Source organism: Antennarius striatus, chromosome 9 (genome assembly GCF_040054535.1).
Source record: "Antennarius striatus isolate MH-2024 chromosome 9, ASM4005453v1, whole genome shotgun sequence".
NCBI lineage: Eukaryota > Metazoa > Chordata > Actinopteri > Lophiiformes > Antennariidae > Antennarius > Antennarius striatus.
This window is the reverse complement of record NC_090784.1, coordinates 14,090,751-14,110,493: the sequence shown is the minus strand read 5'-3', so window position 1 is coordinate 14,110,493 and position 19,743 is coordinate 14,090,751. Positions and strand designations below refer to the sequence as shown.

Here is a 19,743-nt window from a genome sequence, read left to right as displayed (position 1 = left end):
GTCTTCTGTTCTTGAATCATGGTATTCAAAATCTTGGCCTTTTGGAGGTAGATTGTAGCAATCATCCTTTCATTCCATTATAAATTCTAAGTACCAACATTTCAAAGTTACTCAAACTTAGCATCAATTTTTCCTACAACCTCAGTCACAGTTTCTCATGGGTTGAACAGAGAGTAGAAGGTCATCTTACGCACCACTTATTGCTCAAAAAGAATCTTCCTGTGTCATGGCCTGTGTGGGAATATTCAACATGGTATAAATCAATGACCACCACAATCAAACAGACTAGCAACTTCGGTGTTTGTATCTTGTTATAGCAGCTGCTATTATTGAGAAGCTGCAGAAGTTCCCTTCTCTGAAGGCTGAAGAAAGCATTGTGAGAGACAAATGGGAGATTTGTGTAGCATTGAAAACTAAATCATGGCAGTTTTGTGAGGTGTCCATCTACACTGGGGACGTACCATCTCTTCAGCATTTCTGAGATGACATGTTCACAAGGCATAAAAACCTGAGCCAGGCTACTCTTCTAGTAAACATTTATCTTCTGGCTGATATGCAGTGCACAGAATAGTAATAATAGGCACTAATGTAACCTTGGTTCCATAAAATACTCTTTCCTCCTTGTTTCTTTGTAAATATCTTTTCATCCAATGCATATGGTAAGATTAAGACAAAGTAATTGTGTGGCAAAAGTACAATCATTCCATCATTATTCATCTACTGTTCCACACCTATGTTTAACTTCCCTTTTCATTTCACCTTTTTATTTCTTTCAATTACTGATGACTTCCTTTCCCTGGCTTGTCCCCTGGCAATTTTCCCTTCTATTCTTCAGCTTCAGCTTCCACTCTCTTTTTAAGCATGTGCATTATCACAGTATGACCTTCCTGTCAAAAAGATAAATACCTCTTTATACCTAAACATTTTACACTTGCACTTGCTTCACATCCACAAACCCACACCTGCCATTCCTGGGCCAAACCTCAACATTTGTAAGAAAATAATGATGCCATCATTCAAATACATTTCCTTATCAAATCAATTGTCTCACTTTGGTCCCTCAGTCGGACCCTTGGTAAGGAAAGGCATTAAAATTACATGACAAGCATACCTTGATCTGACCTTACCTCCTCAGTCTGTCCACCAGGAACAGACTTTCAGACACATCAATTAGTAAAGCTTTTGACCTCTTCTTACCACATTTGTGCACATGCACAAACATTCAACACTGGTTTTTGTACATACATTACAGATCCTTCCTCAATTGCATCCTATTGCATCCTATCAGACCCTCAAATTTCATTTCACATTCAGTTTACTATTGATTTTACCGTCACCACTACTCCTGCTATTCCCACATACCCCACATTCAATCTGTTCCCTTGCTTGCTCCCAATTTCATTCCACCATTTCCTGCTCCTCTGCAGCAATTCTTTCATGCTCTTTCAACCCATCCATTCTTCCCTATCATTTTCTTTAAGTGTGCAATAGCTGAATGCAGACTCTGTGTGTGTGTGTGTGTGTGTGTGTGTGTGTGTGTGTGTGTGTGTGTGTGTGTGTGTGTGCGTGTGTGTGTGCTTCTGTGCGTGTGTGTATCCATCAAAGAAGCGATGAATAATGCTGACATTTCTCCACAAATAATTAGTAATGAAAGTTTGCACACAAGCATAATTAAATATGTGCATGTACATGTAAGGTGCGCCTTCATATACCCACATGCTTTCTCTCACTGTTTCACACTACTCACATTCACAAAAACACTTAGCGAGGTAATAAAGTATGCAGAGAAGTGGACTGGCGCCAAAACAAGCCGTTGGGCTTTGAGGCCTCATTTCTATGTTGGAGCCCATTTTAACTAGCAGACTGACTCATCATTAATAATTAACACTTACAGTGATGCGCAGAAACAAAGCCATGACATAAACAAGGGACGCTCTCAATTACACAGTATGTGTGCGTGCGTGTGAGTACTGAACTTGCACATTAGTAAAAATTGCTGACCTGGGGCATTAAGTTCACCAGAATGGGAACTTTTTTCCTCTCCATATTGCACCTCACCTTTTCAAGCTTTTCATTTACCTTTCGCATTATTCTGTGTCTGTTGCTTCCCTCGCTCTATAAAGAAACTGCTTCGCTGTTTACTTGTCACGCTCTGAAGCCTCAGCCTCTTACCAGTCTTTCACCTTCTCAGTCCTTTCCATTTTCTTTCTCCTTTTGCAAAAATTGATAACTACTTAATTTTCCTCATTTCTCAAGTCACTATTTTTCATTTGTTTTTCTTTATTGCTCACCGCAAAGTCTGCCTCACTCCTGTCTCCTGTGTTGTGGATGTCCCCAGTGGATGCTGGTTAGACAGGCCTGTCACTAAATTATTGGGCAGATAGACAGACATCAATATATTGCTGCTCTGTTACCCAAAACCCATCTGTAGAGAAGCACAAGTTGGAAAGAGGGTGCCTGGTTCAAGATGTGAGGGCAAAGAGATTTTTTTTAAAAATGTAGGCGGTGCCTGCCATCTCTCAGTCTGCGCCGTCTGATTTACAAGCCTATTGGATTTCAGACTAACATGAATCACAGCTGCATAGAGCCACTGCTCCATGACAGAATGACAGAATGAATGAGGCACATCACTCCAAATGTGTGTGCGCACGAGTGTAAGTTGGAGGAATGGGAAAGACACAGGGGTATATTTAACCCTCTTTGAGATTGTGCAAAAAGACCTTTCTGTGTCAACAATGGAACTTAGTAAGGATCTGCTAATGTTCTCCGTACTGCATGTTCTCTCTTAGGCATTATCTGTTCTGTATTCTGGATGAAACTGGATGTAGCCACATTTATTGCACACTTCTGGAGGAAGAATTCATGTCCTTTATTTAAGATGAAAAAAGTGGAGTATTTTCTAATCTTTACTGATTAATCTAATGATTTGTTTTTCAGGTTGGCAGTTTAATGAAGACTCAGTTATCGACTATTCTTGAGACGTTTTTAGTACTCCAGTAATACAGCAAGTAATTTATTCAACAGCTTACATCTAAAATCTTTCTCATTATTAAGGGCTTGATTAAAATGTAAAATGGTTATGACACAGGCGTATTTTTTCACTGCAGTAATACATAGACTAATTGGCAAATGTGTTTTTGCATCAGTACAATTTGGTAACAATTATCTACTAAGTGTAACCATTACAGTAAAAAGAACACATAGGAGGGCTGAATAATGTCAGATGAAGAAAGGCATAATGTTAGAAATTGTAACAGCAGCAGAGAATAAATTATTATAAGATGAGGGTGATGAAGTAACACTCATATGGAGTGGAGGATGTTGACTTTTGAGAGAAGGGCAGCATGTACACCTCCATCAGTGAGGTAGGCCTTCTTATAAGTGTCTAAATTGAGTTTTGCAGTGAAGGCTGCTGTTCCCCAGTAGACTTCACTGGCACTCCCGCTATTAAAGGCATTGTGTTCATTTTGTTATGCACAATTTATTATTAATATTGAATGTGTTGCAGAATATTCGACAATGCATGTCCTTGGTTTCCCAGCAATAAACCTAAAGGTGAGAAATGGATAGGATGAAAGCCTCGAGTCATTTAGCCATAAAACCAGACTTGTTTTATATATAGATACACAACTACAACTAATGATTTAATTACCAACCACATATTATGCATTCTTTTGTAATTTAACACATATCACCTCATTTGTGAAGAAACCCATAAACTCTGTGGCATGAAAAACAATTAACTGATTAACTAGAAATTATGGCTGCAGATAAATTTGAAGTAAAAAGTAATTTATCTGCCTCTATAAGGTAATAGAGCAAAAAGTCAAAATTGTAATTGTTACTTTATGTAAATTCTGGTCACCATTTGTGATCGTGTCAGTAGTAATTGTGTAGACGAAGAGATGAACCACAACTATAATGTGTCATCACAGAAGAGGGATACTATAGTTTCTGTACAATGCTAATATTGACCTGAGTTACCTTCTTAGCACTGGTCAGGTATGATCTAGCCGCCTCCTTCAATGCCTTTTGTTCCTCCACCTCCTCCTCGGTTGCTTCTCTTCCCTCCCTTTCTTGCTGCTCCTTTGCTTTATTCAGCTGAAGGTAGCACACCCATCCAGAGAGATACCATACCTGGGAGGAGCAGAGAAGGAGAAGCTGGATGAGAGGGACGTCAAAAGAGAAAATGTTCTTTGTTGCAGTAAGTTCAGATGTGACAAGGAAAACAATTTGTAACCCTCACGGAGCACATCTGGATGAAATCCTTCTCTTGACAGTATGAGATTACATAGGTACGTACGTACGTACGTACGCGCACACACACACACACACACACACACACACACACACACACGTCAACCAGATTTAATCCTGACATATCCTGCACTGTCTTCATTTAGGAATCCTGCATGAATTTAAATGTGTGTGTTCTTACTGTAGCTTCACCATTAATGAATTCAAACCTGTGTCCCATGACTTGACCATCTGTCACAATTTGCATTGTGTCTATCATAAAAGATAGAATTAGTTTACTTAAACTGTAATAGTACTACACTATGAGTTGTTCATAATTTATTCATATAAGCTTTACACCACAAGACTGGCTGTAGCCAAAGCTGTACGCTGTGGATCTTAGCTATGACTGTAGTTCCAAATATCAAACAAGGCAGTCAGAGACTGCAACATCCCGCGACACCCCTGAAATCAAAATTGTACTCTGACCTACTTTCATTAATGGTCATAGTAATGAATTCTATATTGTACTATCGAGTATGACATTGATCTAGTTTTCCAAAGGTGAAGGTCATCATCACATTTTTGTGCCTCTGTCTTCCTGAAAATGTTTTTGTTTTGTGATTATATCACATCAGGTTTCAGAGATGTGTACCTAAAAAGGTATAAAAGTGAAAATGTGCCATTGATTTAGTTTTTCAAGTTCAAGGTTGTGATCTAATTTTCATTCCCTTGCCTCCCTGAATATAATGCCTTTTGTTTCATCTTTCTTTCTTATCCAGTTCCTGAGATATGTACAACAAAATGTGCAAAAGTTTATATTTTACCTTGACCTAGTTTTCTCAAGGTCAAGATCATCATCTCATTTTCATCTCCTTTGCCGTAGTAATTTTTTCTTTCATATTTCTATCTGCAACGGTTGTGAAAATATTTGGTGGAAGGACGGACGGACAGACGGAAGAACACACAAACAACTGAGAATTACAAAACATCACCACTTCACGGGATGTAATGATGGTCATGTGTTGTGATATGTAGATAGATAGATAAATATATACTTAACTGATACTGGAGGAAATTCAGTAGGAGTGAATTTTGCACAAATTTGCTTGTCTCTGCACACGGTGCAGAGGTCATTTAGGTCTGGTTTCTCTGTTAAATGTTTGCCAAGTTGCTCTATTGATGTTGTTTTCAGAGAGATTTTGACTCCTGACCTGTTTGGGGTGTAAGGCTTGATTGTGTCTTGTTTTGTAATTATGATGCTATATGCTGCCTCAGATCTTGTCAGTGTTTTGTGCATCTCTTTAAAAAACGCTCTTTCAGAAGTTGCATAAAACGTAAGAATCCAATGCACAAAACATAAGAATTTACATCTGAAAATCCATCTGTCTTCTTGTAGAAGTGACGATCATAATCAATGCTGACGAAAAAACTTTTCATTACTCTGTCAAAACAAATCAAACGACTCATAAAACTAAAAAAGCAGCTTGTGTTAAAAATGCCACAATCACCACCACAGCGATGACATCACTGCTGAGCGGAGCCATGAGTCCTGGTGGACCAGTTTGTGGATGAGCTCAACGCCTCTCAGTTCATCCAGCTCATCTGTCCATCCACACTGTTCACGTCTGCTGCAACTTCAGATGCTCCGTTTGTATGATGGTAATCTTCTACATCTACCTCGCGGGCCACAGGTCTACTGCAGCTCATCTGAGCGAGCTCCACCCTGGATGTGACGCCAGCACATCGCTGGGCCAACATAAGAATTTAATCAAGTAAAAAACACATTTCCCTCAGCATTATGTTCCTTGCATTTAAAATAACACATTTGTAAATAGTCTTTATGCGCCACCCAAAAGAGTCTGGGTCCTCCTGGAATTTCTTACTCACTGAGGTGTTTTTCCCTCCAAAGTCGCTTATGCTTGCTCAGGAGGGTTCAGTTGGGTTTTTCTGTCTGTTAAAATGCTTTGAAATGTCTGTTGCCATGATCAAGTGCTTTATAAATAAAACTTGTTTGATCGATTGAAATCAAACAACATGTGGAATTTTAACCACTGGTTAGTCTGCTGAAAAACAGTGTAATCAGATTGGTCTTCTAAAGACATATTTTCCTCTACATAATCACATTCATTGTGACATGCATGCTCTTACACCCGTAAACACAATCCTGTTTAACTCTCAGTGAACTTGGAGGTATGTGTGCATCTCTCATCTAAGGCCAGATATCACCCACCCACTGTTCCTCAAGCACCAAGACACAAATATTAACTTTGCTCAATTATTCATGGAGGGTAGAGGAAAAAGGGACCTGCACCTCTGCCAAATCAACCATTTAGCTAACAAACACATGGAGACATGCCACAGTGAATTCACTATTGCCACTCAGCATTCTGAGTGGGTGGCCCCCCCTGCAGCCATACTTATCAGAACAGCAGCAGTCTTGGATAAATGTAATAACGTTGCAGAACCGGCAGTATTACATTTTTATCGTTTAAATATTTTCTGTGAATGCAGAAATTAGGAAATATGTCTTCTCATCTGTATATGTGCATATTAAAAAGAAAAAGAGCAAAATCGGGTCATTCAAGTGTGTAACTTCTTCACAAATGACTGCCAATGCTATAACATTTGTTACAAATGGTCTGCTACAAAAAATTGTGTATATAATAACTATGGTTTGTGCACATGCGCTTTAAAAAGAAACAACCAAAAAAACATAGAAAGTTAGCTAATTAAGAACTTCAGAAAATCTGCCCTACCCTTCCACAACCCCAGACAGAAACACACATAATAAAATAAATGCTGGGTCTGTCAATCACATCACTGCGACTATTGTCATTTCAAAGTGAAGGCACATCTCAGTTCCCATATGGTGCTGCTCAGAGAAGAACAAAAGCATCATGAATGAACAGAATACCTTTGAAACCAGATTTGCAGGGAACCAGCTTAGTTGTTTGTGCAGACTTAACATTTTATAAGGTTCCAACTTTGAGATACGCAAGAGCAAGGAGACGGAGGCGAGAGTAACGACTTATCTACTGCTCTTAATAGAGGAAATAACAAAGGGAGTAAGACAAAGAGGAGGAAAGAGAAGGAGAAGTCTAATAATGTGTCTATCATGCAGTTCTGACATCACTAATGTAACTGCGGCAGCAAACAGTGCAGTGAGAAAGTATCGGACTCTTTCAGCCACTTTCGTCAATTTTTATGTACCGTATCATAAACTGTGTAGAACCATTGCATTTGGATGTTTTCCTTAGACTTTTATAACCTCCTGAAAAAGTCTTTGCATAATTCTTGGACAAAATTCATAAGGTTGGTCACTTATTGGTAGGTTCACTACTGTTCCAAGCATGGATCTGTGGCGTATTGAGCAATAGCTCTCCCAGACTGACAGCGCTACAGATGAGACCTACTGGCCAACTTCATGCTTCTCAAAATAGTCAATTTATGTGATGACTGGATTGAGCAGAACTGGCAGTAATCAGGCTTGCTTGTGTCCAGTCCAGCTGCAACTAGTTATTAATGCAATTTGGAAGAGTTTTGGGACTGAGTTACAAATGAAGCAAATATCTGTTCACAGCAGCGATTGTTGTTTTCTTTAATCAAAAGAAATATCATTTTGTAATTTGTCTTTTAATATTCAGTCAAATGTAAGACACACAAAAATTAGGAATAGCTCCAAATCTCACAGCACTGTAAGTGATCTGATAAAAGACTTCGTGACCATTAGAACAGATGGCTGTTATTCATTAGTGATTGGCTATAGGCCAGTTCAAATCAAGTGCTACAGCTGTGCATCTCTGGAGTGAGTTTAAAAGTTCAGCCCCCTGATGACTGCTCTCAATCTGTCAGCTGAGGGGTTTGTGTGGGAGGCAGAGCTTGGGGGGGGAGGGTGCTGTGCTCTCCTATCTGACACTCAGTGGCACACCTTCGCTTTCTCTGCCGCTACCAGTGGGGATTTGCAGCACGCTGACAGAATACAGCTCCTACCAGAGCACAGAAAACGCTGCCATTTATGCCACTCTAATAAGCATTGAAGTTTGCAGTCACACTGTGTGTGTGTGTGTGTGTGTGTGTGTGTGTGTGTGTGTGTGTGTGTGTGTGTGTGTGTGTGTGTGTGTGTGTGTGTGTGTGTGTGTGTGTGTGTGTGTGTGTGTGTGTGTGTGTGCATACGTATGCATGTGTGGAGCGTGCAAATGTTGTCAGAGGTGTGGATGAGTGGGCGATTGTTTGTGTGCATGCATAAACAATAGCTTATCAGAAGCTACAAAGTTCACAGAGTCAGGTTGTCTCCTTTTCACTGGGGTGAAGAAAGAACTACGTAGAAGTTGATCTGGTCCAGCAGAGGCTACTGGGTTTCAGCATTAATTTCCTTAACGGGCTGAAAGTTTCACTCATTACAACGCATAAACACAACCCCAAAACAGCTTTTGTTCAGTAAATCGAGAGTTTAAAAAGAGAGTGTGACAACTGGTTTGAAAAGGCATTTTAGTGGGGATCAAAACTTGAATAGATTTTTTTTGTTGGCTGGGTATTTTGTCTTTTTTTTACTGTGGCAAACTGACAAAACTGCAGTAGACATTGCTGTTGGCTGCTATTAGGAAATATGCAGATTTAGGAGGTTTTTCTCTAAGCCAACATCGAGTTGCATCCATCTAATCACCACGTTAACAATCACCCATTTTTCTGCTGTGAATTTTCATGAATGCAGCTCAGTAGCTAACTAGCGAGCTAATAGGGAGGTTTCCTTTCTTGGCCGCCACACAGCTTTTAATGGCTGCTTGTTTCTAAACTGCTTGTTCACAAAACCAGAAAACTGCATTACTAAACAAATCAGGGACTCAAAAATCTGTAACAAGGACATATGTTAACTCCCACCATTAGTCTCTCATCCTTCTCATCAACACGTGTTGGTGTTGGGTCATGGAAACATGCCATGGAGACATGAGATGTTGCATATTCCTCACAAATAATCATCTTGCAGCTTAACCCCTCAGCTACACTATTTCTGTTATGTCAAATGAAAACATATTTTAAAACTATAAATGCTAATTACTAAAAGAAAACATGAATGAAAGACGATCATTTAGAGGACCAAAAGCAGCCCAAACTTCAGTTCTTACCTGGACAACTTCATCATCCTCCTCTAGAAGATTCTCCAGTACATCAACTGCCATCTGATTAAGAAAGAGTGAGAGAGAGCAGCATTATAATAATATAATTGAATTTGAGAGTGTTTTTTTTAAAAAAAACAAGATCAAAGAATAGACATAATATTCTGAAAATGTAAATGTTCAATTTATTAAGTTTGATCCATTGACAAATAGTATTGTGCATCGTCCAGGCAGCTCAATCAATCAGAGTGACCAAGACTGTGTGTGTGTGTGTCTGAGGGCACACACACACACACACACACACACACACACACACACACACACACACACACACACACGACAGTGACATTTACCAGGTCAACAGCTGCCAAAGCAACTATTGAGCCTGTTGTTATTGGTACTCCTGTTAATCTTCTTATTTGCAAGAGAAGGTTACACTTTCAAAATTAAAAAGAAGAATTCTTATAATGTTTACGCACAGTGCTCAGTACAGCGTAATAATTGTTTCTGGCATGGCAAACCAATAAATCTGACTCAAACAATGACCTTAAATTTAACCTGTATCCATGGAAACAAAAGAAATACAGACAAAGTTTCTTGAACAGAAAAACATAGTACTTGGTTGTTGCATGTAAAAAGCTGTACTGTATTGAAATTCTGTTCCAGAAGCAAAACTGACCACCTAAAAGAGCCTAAGCCAAATTTGTATCTTTGGTAATGAAAAAAAGGGAATCTATAAAAATCCCCAGAAAGCTGAGGTCCCCACATTGACACTTTTCTGTCAAAGATTTATAAAAACAAAATCTTTTTTTTTTGAGTTTCACTCATCTGACAGACAACACGGTCTGAAGTTCCTCCTCACTTTGTTGACGAAAAAAAGAATAAAAGAATTTAATGTTTGACATCTCCAAAGGAAGTTAATGTTATGTGACCTTTTCAGTAGTACCTACCTGCCTAGGTCAGTTTCTTTGAGAAGTTTCTATTACAGAAAAACAGACCTTGACTCTGGTGGGCTGTGTGTTTGTTTTGCGCTGCTGCCCTACTTGTGAATTCCGTGTTTTTGTGTGTGTGTGTGTGTGTGTGTGTGTGTGTGTGTGTGTGTGTGTGTGTGTGTGTGTGTGTGTGTGTGTGTGTGTGTGTGTGTGTGTGTGTGTGTGTGTGTGTGTGTGTGTGTGTGTGTGTGTGTGTGTGTGTGTGTGTGCAGCCTTAGGTGATGATATATTGATTTTTGTCTACTTCAGGTTGGAGGCGACTGTTAGCCAATCACCCATGGTGAAGGGCAAGAATAAAAGGCATGAACGCACCCACACACACACACACACACACAAACACCACTACATTGTCACACTCCACATAAAGTATACACAACAGTGAGCACAACAAGCAGCAGTTGGTTCTTGTTAAGGCAGTCTTATTAGCTGCAGAGCCTCCTCATATTTCCCCTCCAGCTCTTCTGCTTTCGTTAAGCCCACACGCTTCCGGTGGCGATAAAGAGGTCAACTGCCTCGGTAGACCGAGGGAGAGTCAGGTTAATTGCTAAACCGTGCAGATTTGCAAGTCACAGCATCAGTTGACTGACTGCTAAAGCAATTAACAGCACAAGACCCATTTTCTTTAATCAATTAATGGCAGATTAAAATATGCAAACAAAAACACCTAATCCATCTGATGATTAGATTTATGCCCGCCGTCAGCATTATCTACTTGACGTTGATTATATCACACTAATGTGACGCATTTCTAATACAATATTTGTGAGCTCTGTCACTGGCAAAATGCATTCACCAGCTCCGTGCTGAAATTTTAACCATCTCAACAAAATGTTTTGCTTAACCCTTGTCTTAAACCTACACTTAATCCTAACCTAAACCTTAATGCTAATCCATCGACCCTAAAAACATGTCAGAAAAGGTCTGCACATTAGTGCGCACTTTCGAATAATGTCCTCACTCTGAAGGTCTAAAACGCAAATCAGTACACACACACACACACACACACACACACACACACACACACACGATAGGAGCAATGCTCTGTTTGGGTATAAAACAAATGATAAAACAGGCAGTGTCGGAGCAACAAAAATAGAACAAGCACTATCTGGGAGCCAGCATGAGTGTGCTACAACCCATTATATCCTCTCCAACTGTACTCCTTCCTAACGACACTGGTCAACCCAGGGGCAAGTGATTAAAGATGCAGAGATTCCTAAGCCGCTTCACACTCTAAACAACAACAAGATTAATATTCTTCTGAAGATAAGGGAGAGGAGGGCACTACGAAGGACAAAGTGAGAAAATTGAAGGGAAGGATACAAAAAAGTCTGTTCATAAATTGGTCAGTGAATAACAACGGCGCAACACAAAAGATGCACACGCTAACACACACACCAACATTACAACGTACATGCTGTCCTCTTTATTTCAAGACCTGTTAAGGCGAAAAAAAAGTAGCGCTCTTGGGAGAAACTCATTTATACTGGCAATTGGTGTGTGTGTGTGTGTGTGTGTGTGTGTGTGTGTGTGTGTGTGTGTGTGTGTGTGTGTGTGTGTGTGTGTGTGTGTGTGTATGTGTGTGTGTGCTTGATCTTCAGGCAATTTTGCTTAACAGAATCATTTTACCGGCACGCTCAGCAAAGACAAGAGAAAGACAAATCGCTTTACAAGTGAGGGCAAGTCGTATCTGCAACACACAGAAACCCACATAAACACGAGCACCCGCCCGTGCGCGCACACACACACACACACGCACAAAGTCACCAATGGCGTTGTCTTCACTTGAGTAAATAAATCCTGCATTGTCAGTCCGAACTGTACTTGCAAGCAACATTGAGAAGTACAAGCTACGTGCCATCGTGAGCTAAACTTACAAACAGAAATGAATAAATAACATGAAAGCAAGCTACAAGTGACGATGATGACTTACTAACATCAGCTGCTATGACAACTACGCCAAAAACACACCTTAATTGCTGTCAGGGGAAGGCGTCTGTCTCTTCCAGGCGAGTGAATTAGTGGTGGTGATGGGTGATGATGACAGTAATGTGCATCTGTACGTTTGTCTTACACACTTCCAAGGGATTGATTTACAGTTTATTTAAACATGAAGAAGCTTGCATGTTTAAGAAGAAAATAAAATACAATAAACACAATTCAAGGCTGGAAACAATTACTGTATGTCATCATCAAATATTTTCACGATTAACTGATTTATTGATTGGCTTTAAAAAATTAAAAACAGTACTGGAAACCTTCATCAATGCAATGTTTAGTCCAACAAACATTCCAAAATGTAAAGATGTTCTACTTACAATTATATAAAACGTAAAGTAAAGCCATTGAGAGACTGAATGATGAGCAAACTATGATTAACTAATTGACTAATTAGAAATGTATTGCAGGATCAGTGTGGTATGTTATATATAAGTCTCCGCACAGTAAAACCACTCTAGTGATAATTATTCAACAGCTACATCCTAAAAATATTCATATTAGATTTGTTTTCAATGATAAATCACAAAAGAAACTGGCTCAGATGCTTTGAGTATTTGGACAATTAAACACGCACAGCTGTATCACTTGTGCATCTTCCAAGCACCTCTCATGCACTTCTACTCAATCTCTATTACAGCTGTAGAAACCACAGGCACATATTCTTATGCATTCAAGTGTTTCTCCTCAAAATCAATTAAGGGGGAAAAAAGACCTTGAGGAGTGAATTCCTGTCCTTTCTAATTGTTACAGAGCTGCATCACACAGAAACAGAAGCACAAAGTCTTCAAGCATTCCATTTTGGATGAAACAAGATTCAATAATACGTTGTCCATCAGACAATTCTATAAACACAAAAGTCTGGACCGATGCACAGTAAAATAAATGAATAAATAAAATAGATAACTGAAGTTAGCAATGCTTACATTCCCACTGAGCTACAGCTCATCTTAAAAGCACAAAGCTCTCTCTTAAAAAGATTTTCTCCAAAACAGTCTTTCCCATTGTGGCATACTTTACTATTTGTACTTATCAATTCTATCGTCGGCACCGCCCAATGGAAATGGCATGATGACCATCTCTGTTCAAGCTGTAAGATATTAATGTGCTTTCAAGAAAAAAAGTGGGAAAGGTCACATTTTTGATTGTGAAATTCCTCTGTCACCAACACTAAGATGCTCTGCCATGACCTCCTTGCCATTAGAGGACAAAAACTAAACACCATTTTTCAGTGATATAATTCATTACCTCCATGAACTGCAGTAGCATATTTTCCCAAAAGCTGATGAGAAAATAATATCACGCACTCAGATTGTTTGTCCGACAAAATCATTTTCATTCGAGCAAATGCTTAATTTACTCCAATTCAAACTCAAACCAAAAATCAGACTGGATATACAAAGCTAGCAGCATTCATCTGACAAAGATCTCCATCAAAGACAAACTTGTTTTCATGTGGATTTTCTACCACTGTTATCATTTCTAACCATTATTTCCTAGAAATAACTGAGTACACTTTGTAGTCAAACAAAAATTTTAAATCCCTGGATCAGTTCAGACCAAACAAAAAATTCAATAATGAGAAAAATAAGACAAATCTCCTCATTCTGGCATCAAGCTAATAAACTGATAACTGTATAAACTTCACACAAAGTTTAGAGTTGTGAATAAATTTAGAGTCTCTGGAGTGAAAAACGTAACGTGTGTGTGTGTGTCTGATTGGACACGATTATGTTCCTATCAGATGCAACTAAAAGGAGACAGTGACAACAGAATTTCCATGAGAATATTGCATTTAGTTTGTGACTGCAGGTAAATCTGACTGAACTTGTACAAGGATCTTTATTTCTTAAGCGCACACACGCGCACACACCTTATTTCAGTGATCACTGCTAACCATTCATCAATAGCCACTACAAATTAATTTCTGCATCACAACAAGAGAAAGCTGAACTGCTGTTGATGAGGCACTAATCATAAAAAAGTGATCGTAAGCATCAATGCAGGTTTAGGGATTTGGAGCTGAACTGAAGGTGGTAAGGCAGTAAAATCGAGGACATTAATATTGGGGAATTTATGAGTGATTTAGAAGTGTGTTTGATCACAGAAAGGGCAGTGATTCATCAGACAGCAGCTTCCTTTTTTCTCCACCTCTGTGGTCTTTACACCCGCCCTTCTCTGCAAATACCACTTTTCAATTATTGACACTGAACTCTGGAGGGGATATAGAGCAGCCATGGCCTTTGCACCTTTAGTCAATTCACTACAAAAGGGAAACAAAGACACATGCACACCCACATAAAACAGTTGGGCTGGCTGTAAAAATTTTAAACACACATACACACTAAAATACACGTTTTACCTCATGTTCCTCCGACTCAATGAGCAGCTTGGCTGTAGTGATGCGGGACTCATAAGGAGGGATGTCAATCTGGTGAGAGAAGGACAAACTGTCACCTCCACAGTGAGTGTTCGCACAAACATCCACAAACAGAGCTGTTCCCTCAGATGACATCACAATCCATTTTCAAGGTACAAACTATTCAGCAACTATGTACCTGTTAATCACATAGAAACCGCTAAGTTTCATTCAATCTGCTTCTAGAGATAAAGTGAATCCACTGTCTGATTTGAGTTCCATCATCAACTCAACCCATTTTATATTACAATTACAGTACTGCATACTTTATAATTCAGGTAAATACAGGAACAACTTAAATTTCGTCATTTAGAGTATAATTTCTATTCCAGCCTTTCTTTTCTCATTTAATTTCTTATGATTGTCTGACTAGTCATTTAAACACACTCCAAGTGTTGCCTTGTATTTTATGTACTCTTTTCACATGCCTGCACATATAAAACATTTCTTGATTACACCTTGTTTCATTATCTCTTACTTTTGATCTTTACTGGAACCCTTACATATGTGCTTACCACAAAGAACACTGTGACAATCCTTTTTACTTCAAAGAGCTCTGTAAACAAACTGAAGTCTGGTAGCTGTTAGAGAAACAATGCATCACTCACAGCTCAAACTCACCTGTCTGTCTCCATCTGTGCTAGAAGAAGCTGACAACTGTTTCTGGGCTGGCAGCCACAATCTAGCACTCTTCAACAGGTATTCTTTGCCTTCCTAAAGACAGACAAACACATGCATATATGTAAATTTGTAGTTACATGCATAATTGTGTGAATTAACTTGCATATTTGCTAAAAAATAAAAAAAAAGCAGTGGTTTAATGTGTTGGCTGGATACTGAGTAAATACCAATGACCTTTGGATTAATTTAAGGTCAATCTATTAGTTTTTCACACATGTACCTAAAATGAGTACTGTATTACAAAAATAAGCAGATGCTGAATGTCAAGCAGTAATTCTAGAGGCAGCCTGACCCCTACAGTTTACAGATGGTACTACAGAGCCACCTCCGCTCCATAAAATGTGTTTTCCTACAGTTTGGTCATGTAAGAACATGAAGAATAGTTTTTGAAGATGGCTTTAGTTCATTTGTTTGGTCTTTGAGATATATACAGTATTGTCCTTTTGGCTATGGAAAGGAGGTAAACAGAATATAATATGCAGTGTCAAGAGTTATAAATGATGAAATGAAAAGTCAATGGCAGAAAATGACATACTCTAACTGGCCCTTGATTATGCGCAGACATTACTGTCTGGATGTAAGGATGTGTATGAAAATACATTTTAAAAAATGGGACTCTTCCTGGTGTATCTAATTCTACAGCAAAAAACAACTGTAAATACATTAAAATAATGCATTTTATTCACTTAAAATTTGGTGACACGGAGGTGATACATTTTTTTAGCACTTTCAAATTTCTTAAAAAATCAAAGTGGTGTGTCCTTAATTAACAAGCAAGCAAATTCTGTTTTGTATTAAATGCTATACTTTGAATGTTTTAGTCCTTCACACAGCAATACTAAAAATATGGGGCAAGAAAAATTGGTAAAAATACAGAAAACCTTTACAAATTTATTGACAGATTTTCCTTCAGTCAGGTTTTTGTGGCTTCTTTTCTGATTCGAAGAAAGATATAATCAGATGACTATATGAACTTAAATGATCTCTTCCATAATTAATATTTCCTATCAGCTTGACCCGTGCATAAGTGTGTGTGTGTGAGCCTGTAAGTGTTTATGTACGTGACCATGTACTGATTGATGGTATATAATTCAATCTCTTAGAATAATTAAGTCAGCAGATTTCTACATTAATGTGGTGATAACTCAACCGTTTTGTGTGTGTGTGTGTGTGTGTGTGTGTGTGTGTGTGTGTGTGTGTGTGTGTGTGTGTGTGTGTGTGTGTGTGTGTGTGTGTGTGTGTGTGTGCGCGCACTGACCTGGTTTTTTTCCATGCTGAACAGGTAACTGGCCATGAGCTGTAAAGCCTCAGGGTTGTCATAGTGATACTGCAATGCTCTTTCAATAGACTCTCGGCACTTGTCCGCAGCCTTCTCTTCCATGCTAGTCACAGAAAAACAAACAGAACACAGAAGGAAAGCAGGAAACAACTCTTACTTCACTTCTGATATGGGATTACTTTTAACAAGAGTGTAAATGTGTGTACCCATACCAAAGGTCTGAGAGGTAAATCTCTGCGATGGCGCAGTAGGCTACACTAACATCTTTGGCTGTGGGAAGCCCAGGATCCTCTTTGGATGGGGCAGCAGCTCCAACCTGGGCCTGCTGAAAAAAATCCAAAAATGGTCAGCAAAGATTGAAGATTTTCTTCACAAAAAAGCTTTCCAGTGAAGGAAAACAACACATAATTTGACTCTAGTAACAGAAATGTATGTAAAAAATACAAAATTTAATGTGTGTGTATTATACAGTACAGTATGTATTATACAGTATATATATATACTATATATATAAACACACACAAAAAATGATGATATATTTTTATTTCATTTATTTTAATTGATGTTAATTTATAAAATTAAAATATAATTAGTCGGGCAGCACGGTGGTGAAGTGGGTAGCGCTGTCACCGCTCAGCAAGGCGCTTCCTGGTTTGAGTCCCACTCTGCGCGGGACGTAAACATTCAAACTGTTTAGGGCAGTTTGCATGTTCTCCCCATGTCTGCATGGGTTCTCTCCAGGTTCTCCAGCTTCCTCCCACTTCCAAAACCTGCAGCTTAGGTCATTTAGCCGGTCTCGAATTGTCTGTAGGTGTGAGTGTGTACGTGCTTGTTTGTCTGTCTTCATGTGGCTCTGCAGTACACTGGCATCGCGCCTGGAGTGTAACCTGCCTCACGTCCCAAGTCTGGTGGGATTAGTTTAAGCAACCCCGTGACAGCGGAAGAAGTGAGTATTGAAGATTAATGAATGAATATAATTACAATTATATCATTTGAATGATAAAATCATAAATTCTCTATTATATACATATATATATATTAAATAATAAGATTAGGTATACATTTTCACAGAAAAAAATGTGTTTAGGGCATTTTGCAATTACAGTATTAAATAAAATGTAGTGTTTGATAACCACACTCACAAGATTCAGTCTATAGTCTCAGCATGAAGTACAGGTTATTACAGATCGACTCTGATATTAGGATCTGACAGTAACACTTGTTTGAATCATGAATGAAGACACATTGACATTAAACTGTTAATGACCAAAAAAGTGTTGTAACATTGCAATTAATGTTGTGTTATTTACTCTAACTACCATAGACAGACAGATACAGAGAGATAAATAGATCTTGTAGAGATATAGACAATTATAGTATATTAAAAAGAGCAATGGAATTTCTCCAATTTTGTACATCGTATGTATAGACGTGTACTCACTGAGGTTTTTGCTTGTTTGTCCAACGCAGATAGCAGGACTTGTACTCCTTTTGTGTAGTAGTCAACAGCCTCCTGGCCGGTGTGGATTTGTCCCAGGTACATATACTTACTGTGGCCTTCGTCTGGGCTCAGCTCCATTGCACGCACAAAAACTTAGAGAAATTGTCAAGGAGGCTACAGACAAACCATTCAAATTAAAATTCTCAAATTAAAATTCTCAACATGCTCACAGCTTCAACTAAAAGAGTGTTGAATAAAGGATATCCCCTTAGCTTTCTGTGTGTCACCAAGTTCAGAGTAGATGTGTCCCAGCATGTCTAGAGCTTGAAGATTGTTAGATTCTATGTCCAGGGCTCTTTGGCAGAATAAACCAGCCATCTCAAAATCAAAAGTGTCCATGCATTCCTCTGTCTGTGTAAAAGATGGTTATGTGATATTAACAACATGTAGTAAATGATCAGAAATAAGACATTAAAATATGAGTTCCATATCAGTTCTGAGTCATGACTGTTTTCTTATCTTCTCATCTGCACCTTTTCTAATAGTTGTTGCACTGAGTATTTTTCCGCTGTCTTCTTCTTGGCTTTTTCACGCATTCTCACTTTCGTCCTTTCCTGGGGTGATAATCCTACAATTCCTGCATCTTAAGCGTAAAGTCAAGGTTAATTTTGTCAAGCAAAGCTAAGATACTTAACAGTATGTATGAGGGTTTAACTTTATAGCTGGAAAGAACCAACAAATTGATCAACTATAGATAATTACCTCTGTTTGGGCGGTTGACTTTCCTTTTCGGTCTACTTTTTTTCCTGCCCTTTGCCTGTCCTCCCATGGTGCGGAGATATATTCCTTATATTCACAAGGTTTCTCTTTAAAACAGTTTTGTTTTTTTACAAAAGTGAGTTTTATACACGCGTGTGAGGAGAGATTGACATACGCAATACGCATGCGCAAAGAGTGACTAAAAGCGACAGCTACGGATAGCGTTAAGGGACAAAATATTCATACATTAGATGTAATTTTTTTAAAACCAAAATACAAAAAATACATCCATACATTCCAAATTTGTTGACTAATGGATTCTAAATGTTCTTATTTAATTAATCACTTCTAATTTCCTTACATCTCTTCATGTAAGGTTTCCAATATTTGAAACGGACTGTTAGGGGAGGGTTCTCCTATCAATTGACATTCCTGTCGACCAATGGGGTAACGCGTTAACGCTGTACCCCTTGACGCATCAGGAATCGTGTGAAACTTATCCAATGGGCAGGCACGTCAAACGTACGCCACCGTTTTCACGATTCTCTTGTAAATAAACGAATGCGAGACGCTGGTAGTAGGGAAATTGCTTACAAAATATATGATCGAGAGAGATTCCAATTACACGACTGTCTATCCAGGTAATTGAGCTTTTTTGTTATCTAACTGATGGAAAATATAACAAATTCATTCAACAGCTATGGCCATCGCTGGAGTGTGGGCAGTAATTGAATGACAAAGCAATGAAATACTAGCTGCTAGTAGAAATGCTAATGCTAATTGCTGACATTTGAAAGGTATTTCTTCTCCTATAACCCACC

At 38.7% G+C, this 19,743-nt stretch overlaps 1 protein-coding gene across 4 annotated transcripts in view; it reads right to left on the bottom strand.

Annotated features, from left to right (window-relative positions):
• Window positions 1-19,743, bottom strand: part of si:dkey-12j5.1 (uncharacterized) — a 30,296-nt gene that overhangs the window by 10,225 nt on the left and 328 nt on the right. Inside the window, exons 1-11 of one of the 4 annotated variants that reach the window (XM_068323373.1) lie at window positions 18,926-19,100; window positions 18,697-18,806; window positions 18,428-18,574; window positions 18,164-18,316; window positions 16,935-17,047; window positions 16,702-16,825; window positions 15,384-15,476; window positions 14,706-14,774; window positions 9,363-9,416; window positions 3,985-4,137; window positions 2,615-3,549 (exon numbers count right to left, since the gene is read on the bottom strand). In XM_068323373.1, the coding sequence (XP_068179474.1) occupies window positions 3,463-3,549; window positions 3,985-4,137; window positions 9,363-9,416; window positions 14,706-14,774; window positions 15,384-15,476; window positions 16,702-16,825; window positions 16,935-17,047; window positions 18,164-18,316; window positions 18,428-18,574; window positions 18,697-18,806; window positions 18,926-18,992 (1,170 nt within the window). In that variant the 5' untranslated portion in view covers window positions 18,993-19,100 and the 3' untranslated portion in view covers window positions 2,615-3,462. Of the gene's footprint in view, window positions 1-2,614; window positions 3,550-3,984; window positions 4,138-9,362; window positions 9,417-14,705; window positions 14,775-15,383; window positions 15,477-16,701; window positions 16,826-16,934; window positions 17,048-18,163; window positions 18,317-18,427; window positions 18,575-18,696; window positions 18,807-18,925; window positions 19,101-19,743 lie in introns of those variants that run through there. The other 3 variants (XM_068323371.1, XM_068323370.1, XM_068323372.1) reach the window with 3 other exon arrangements.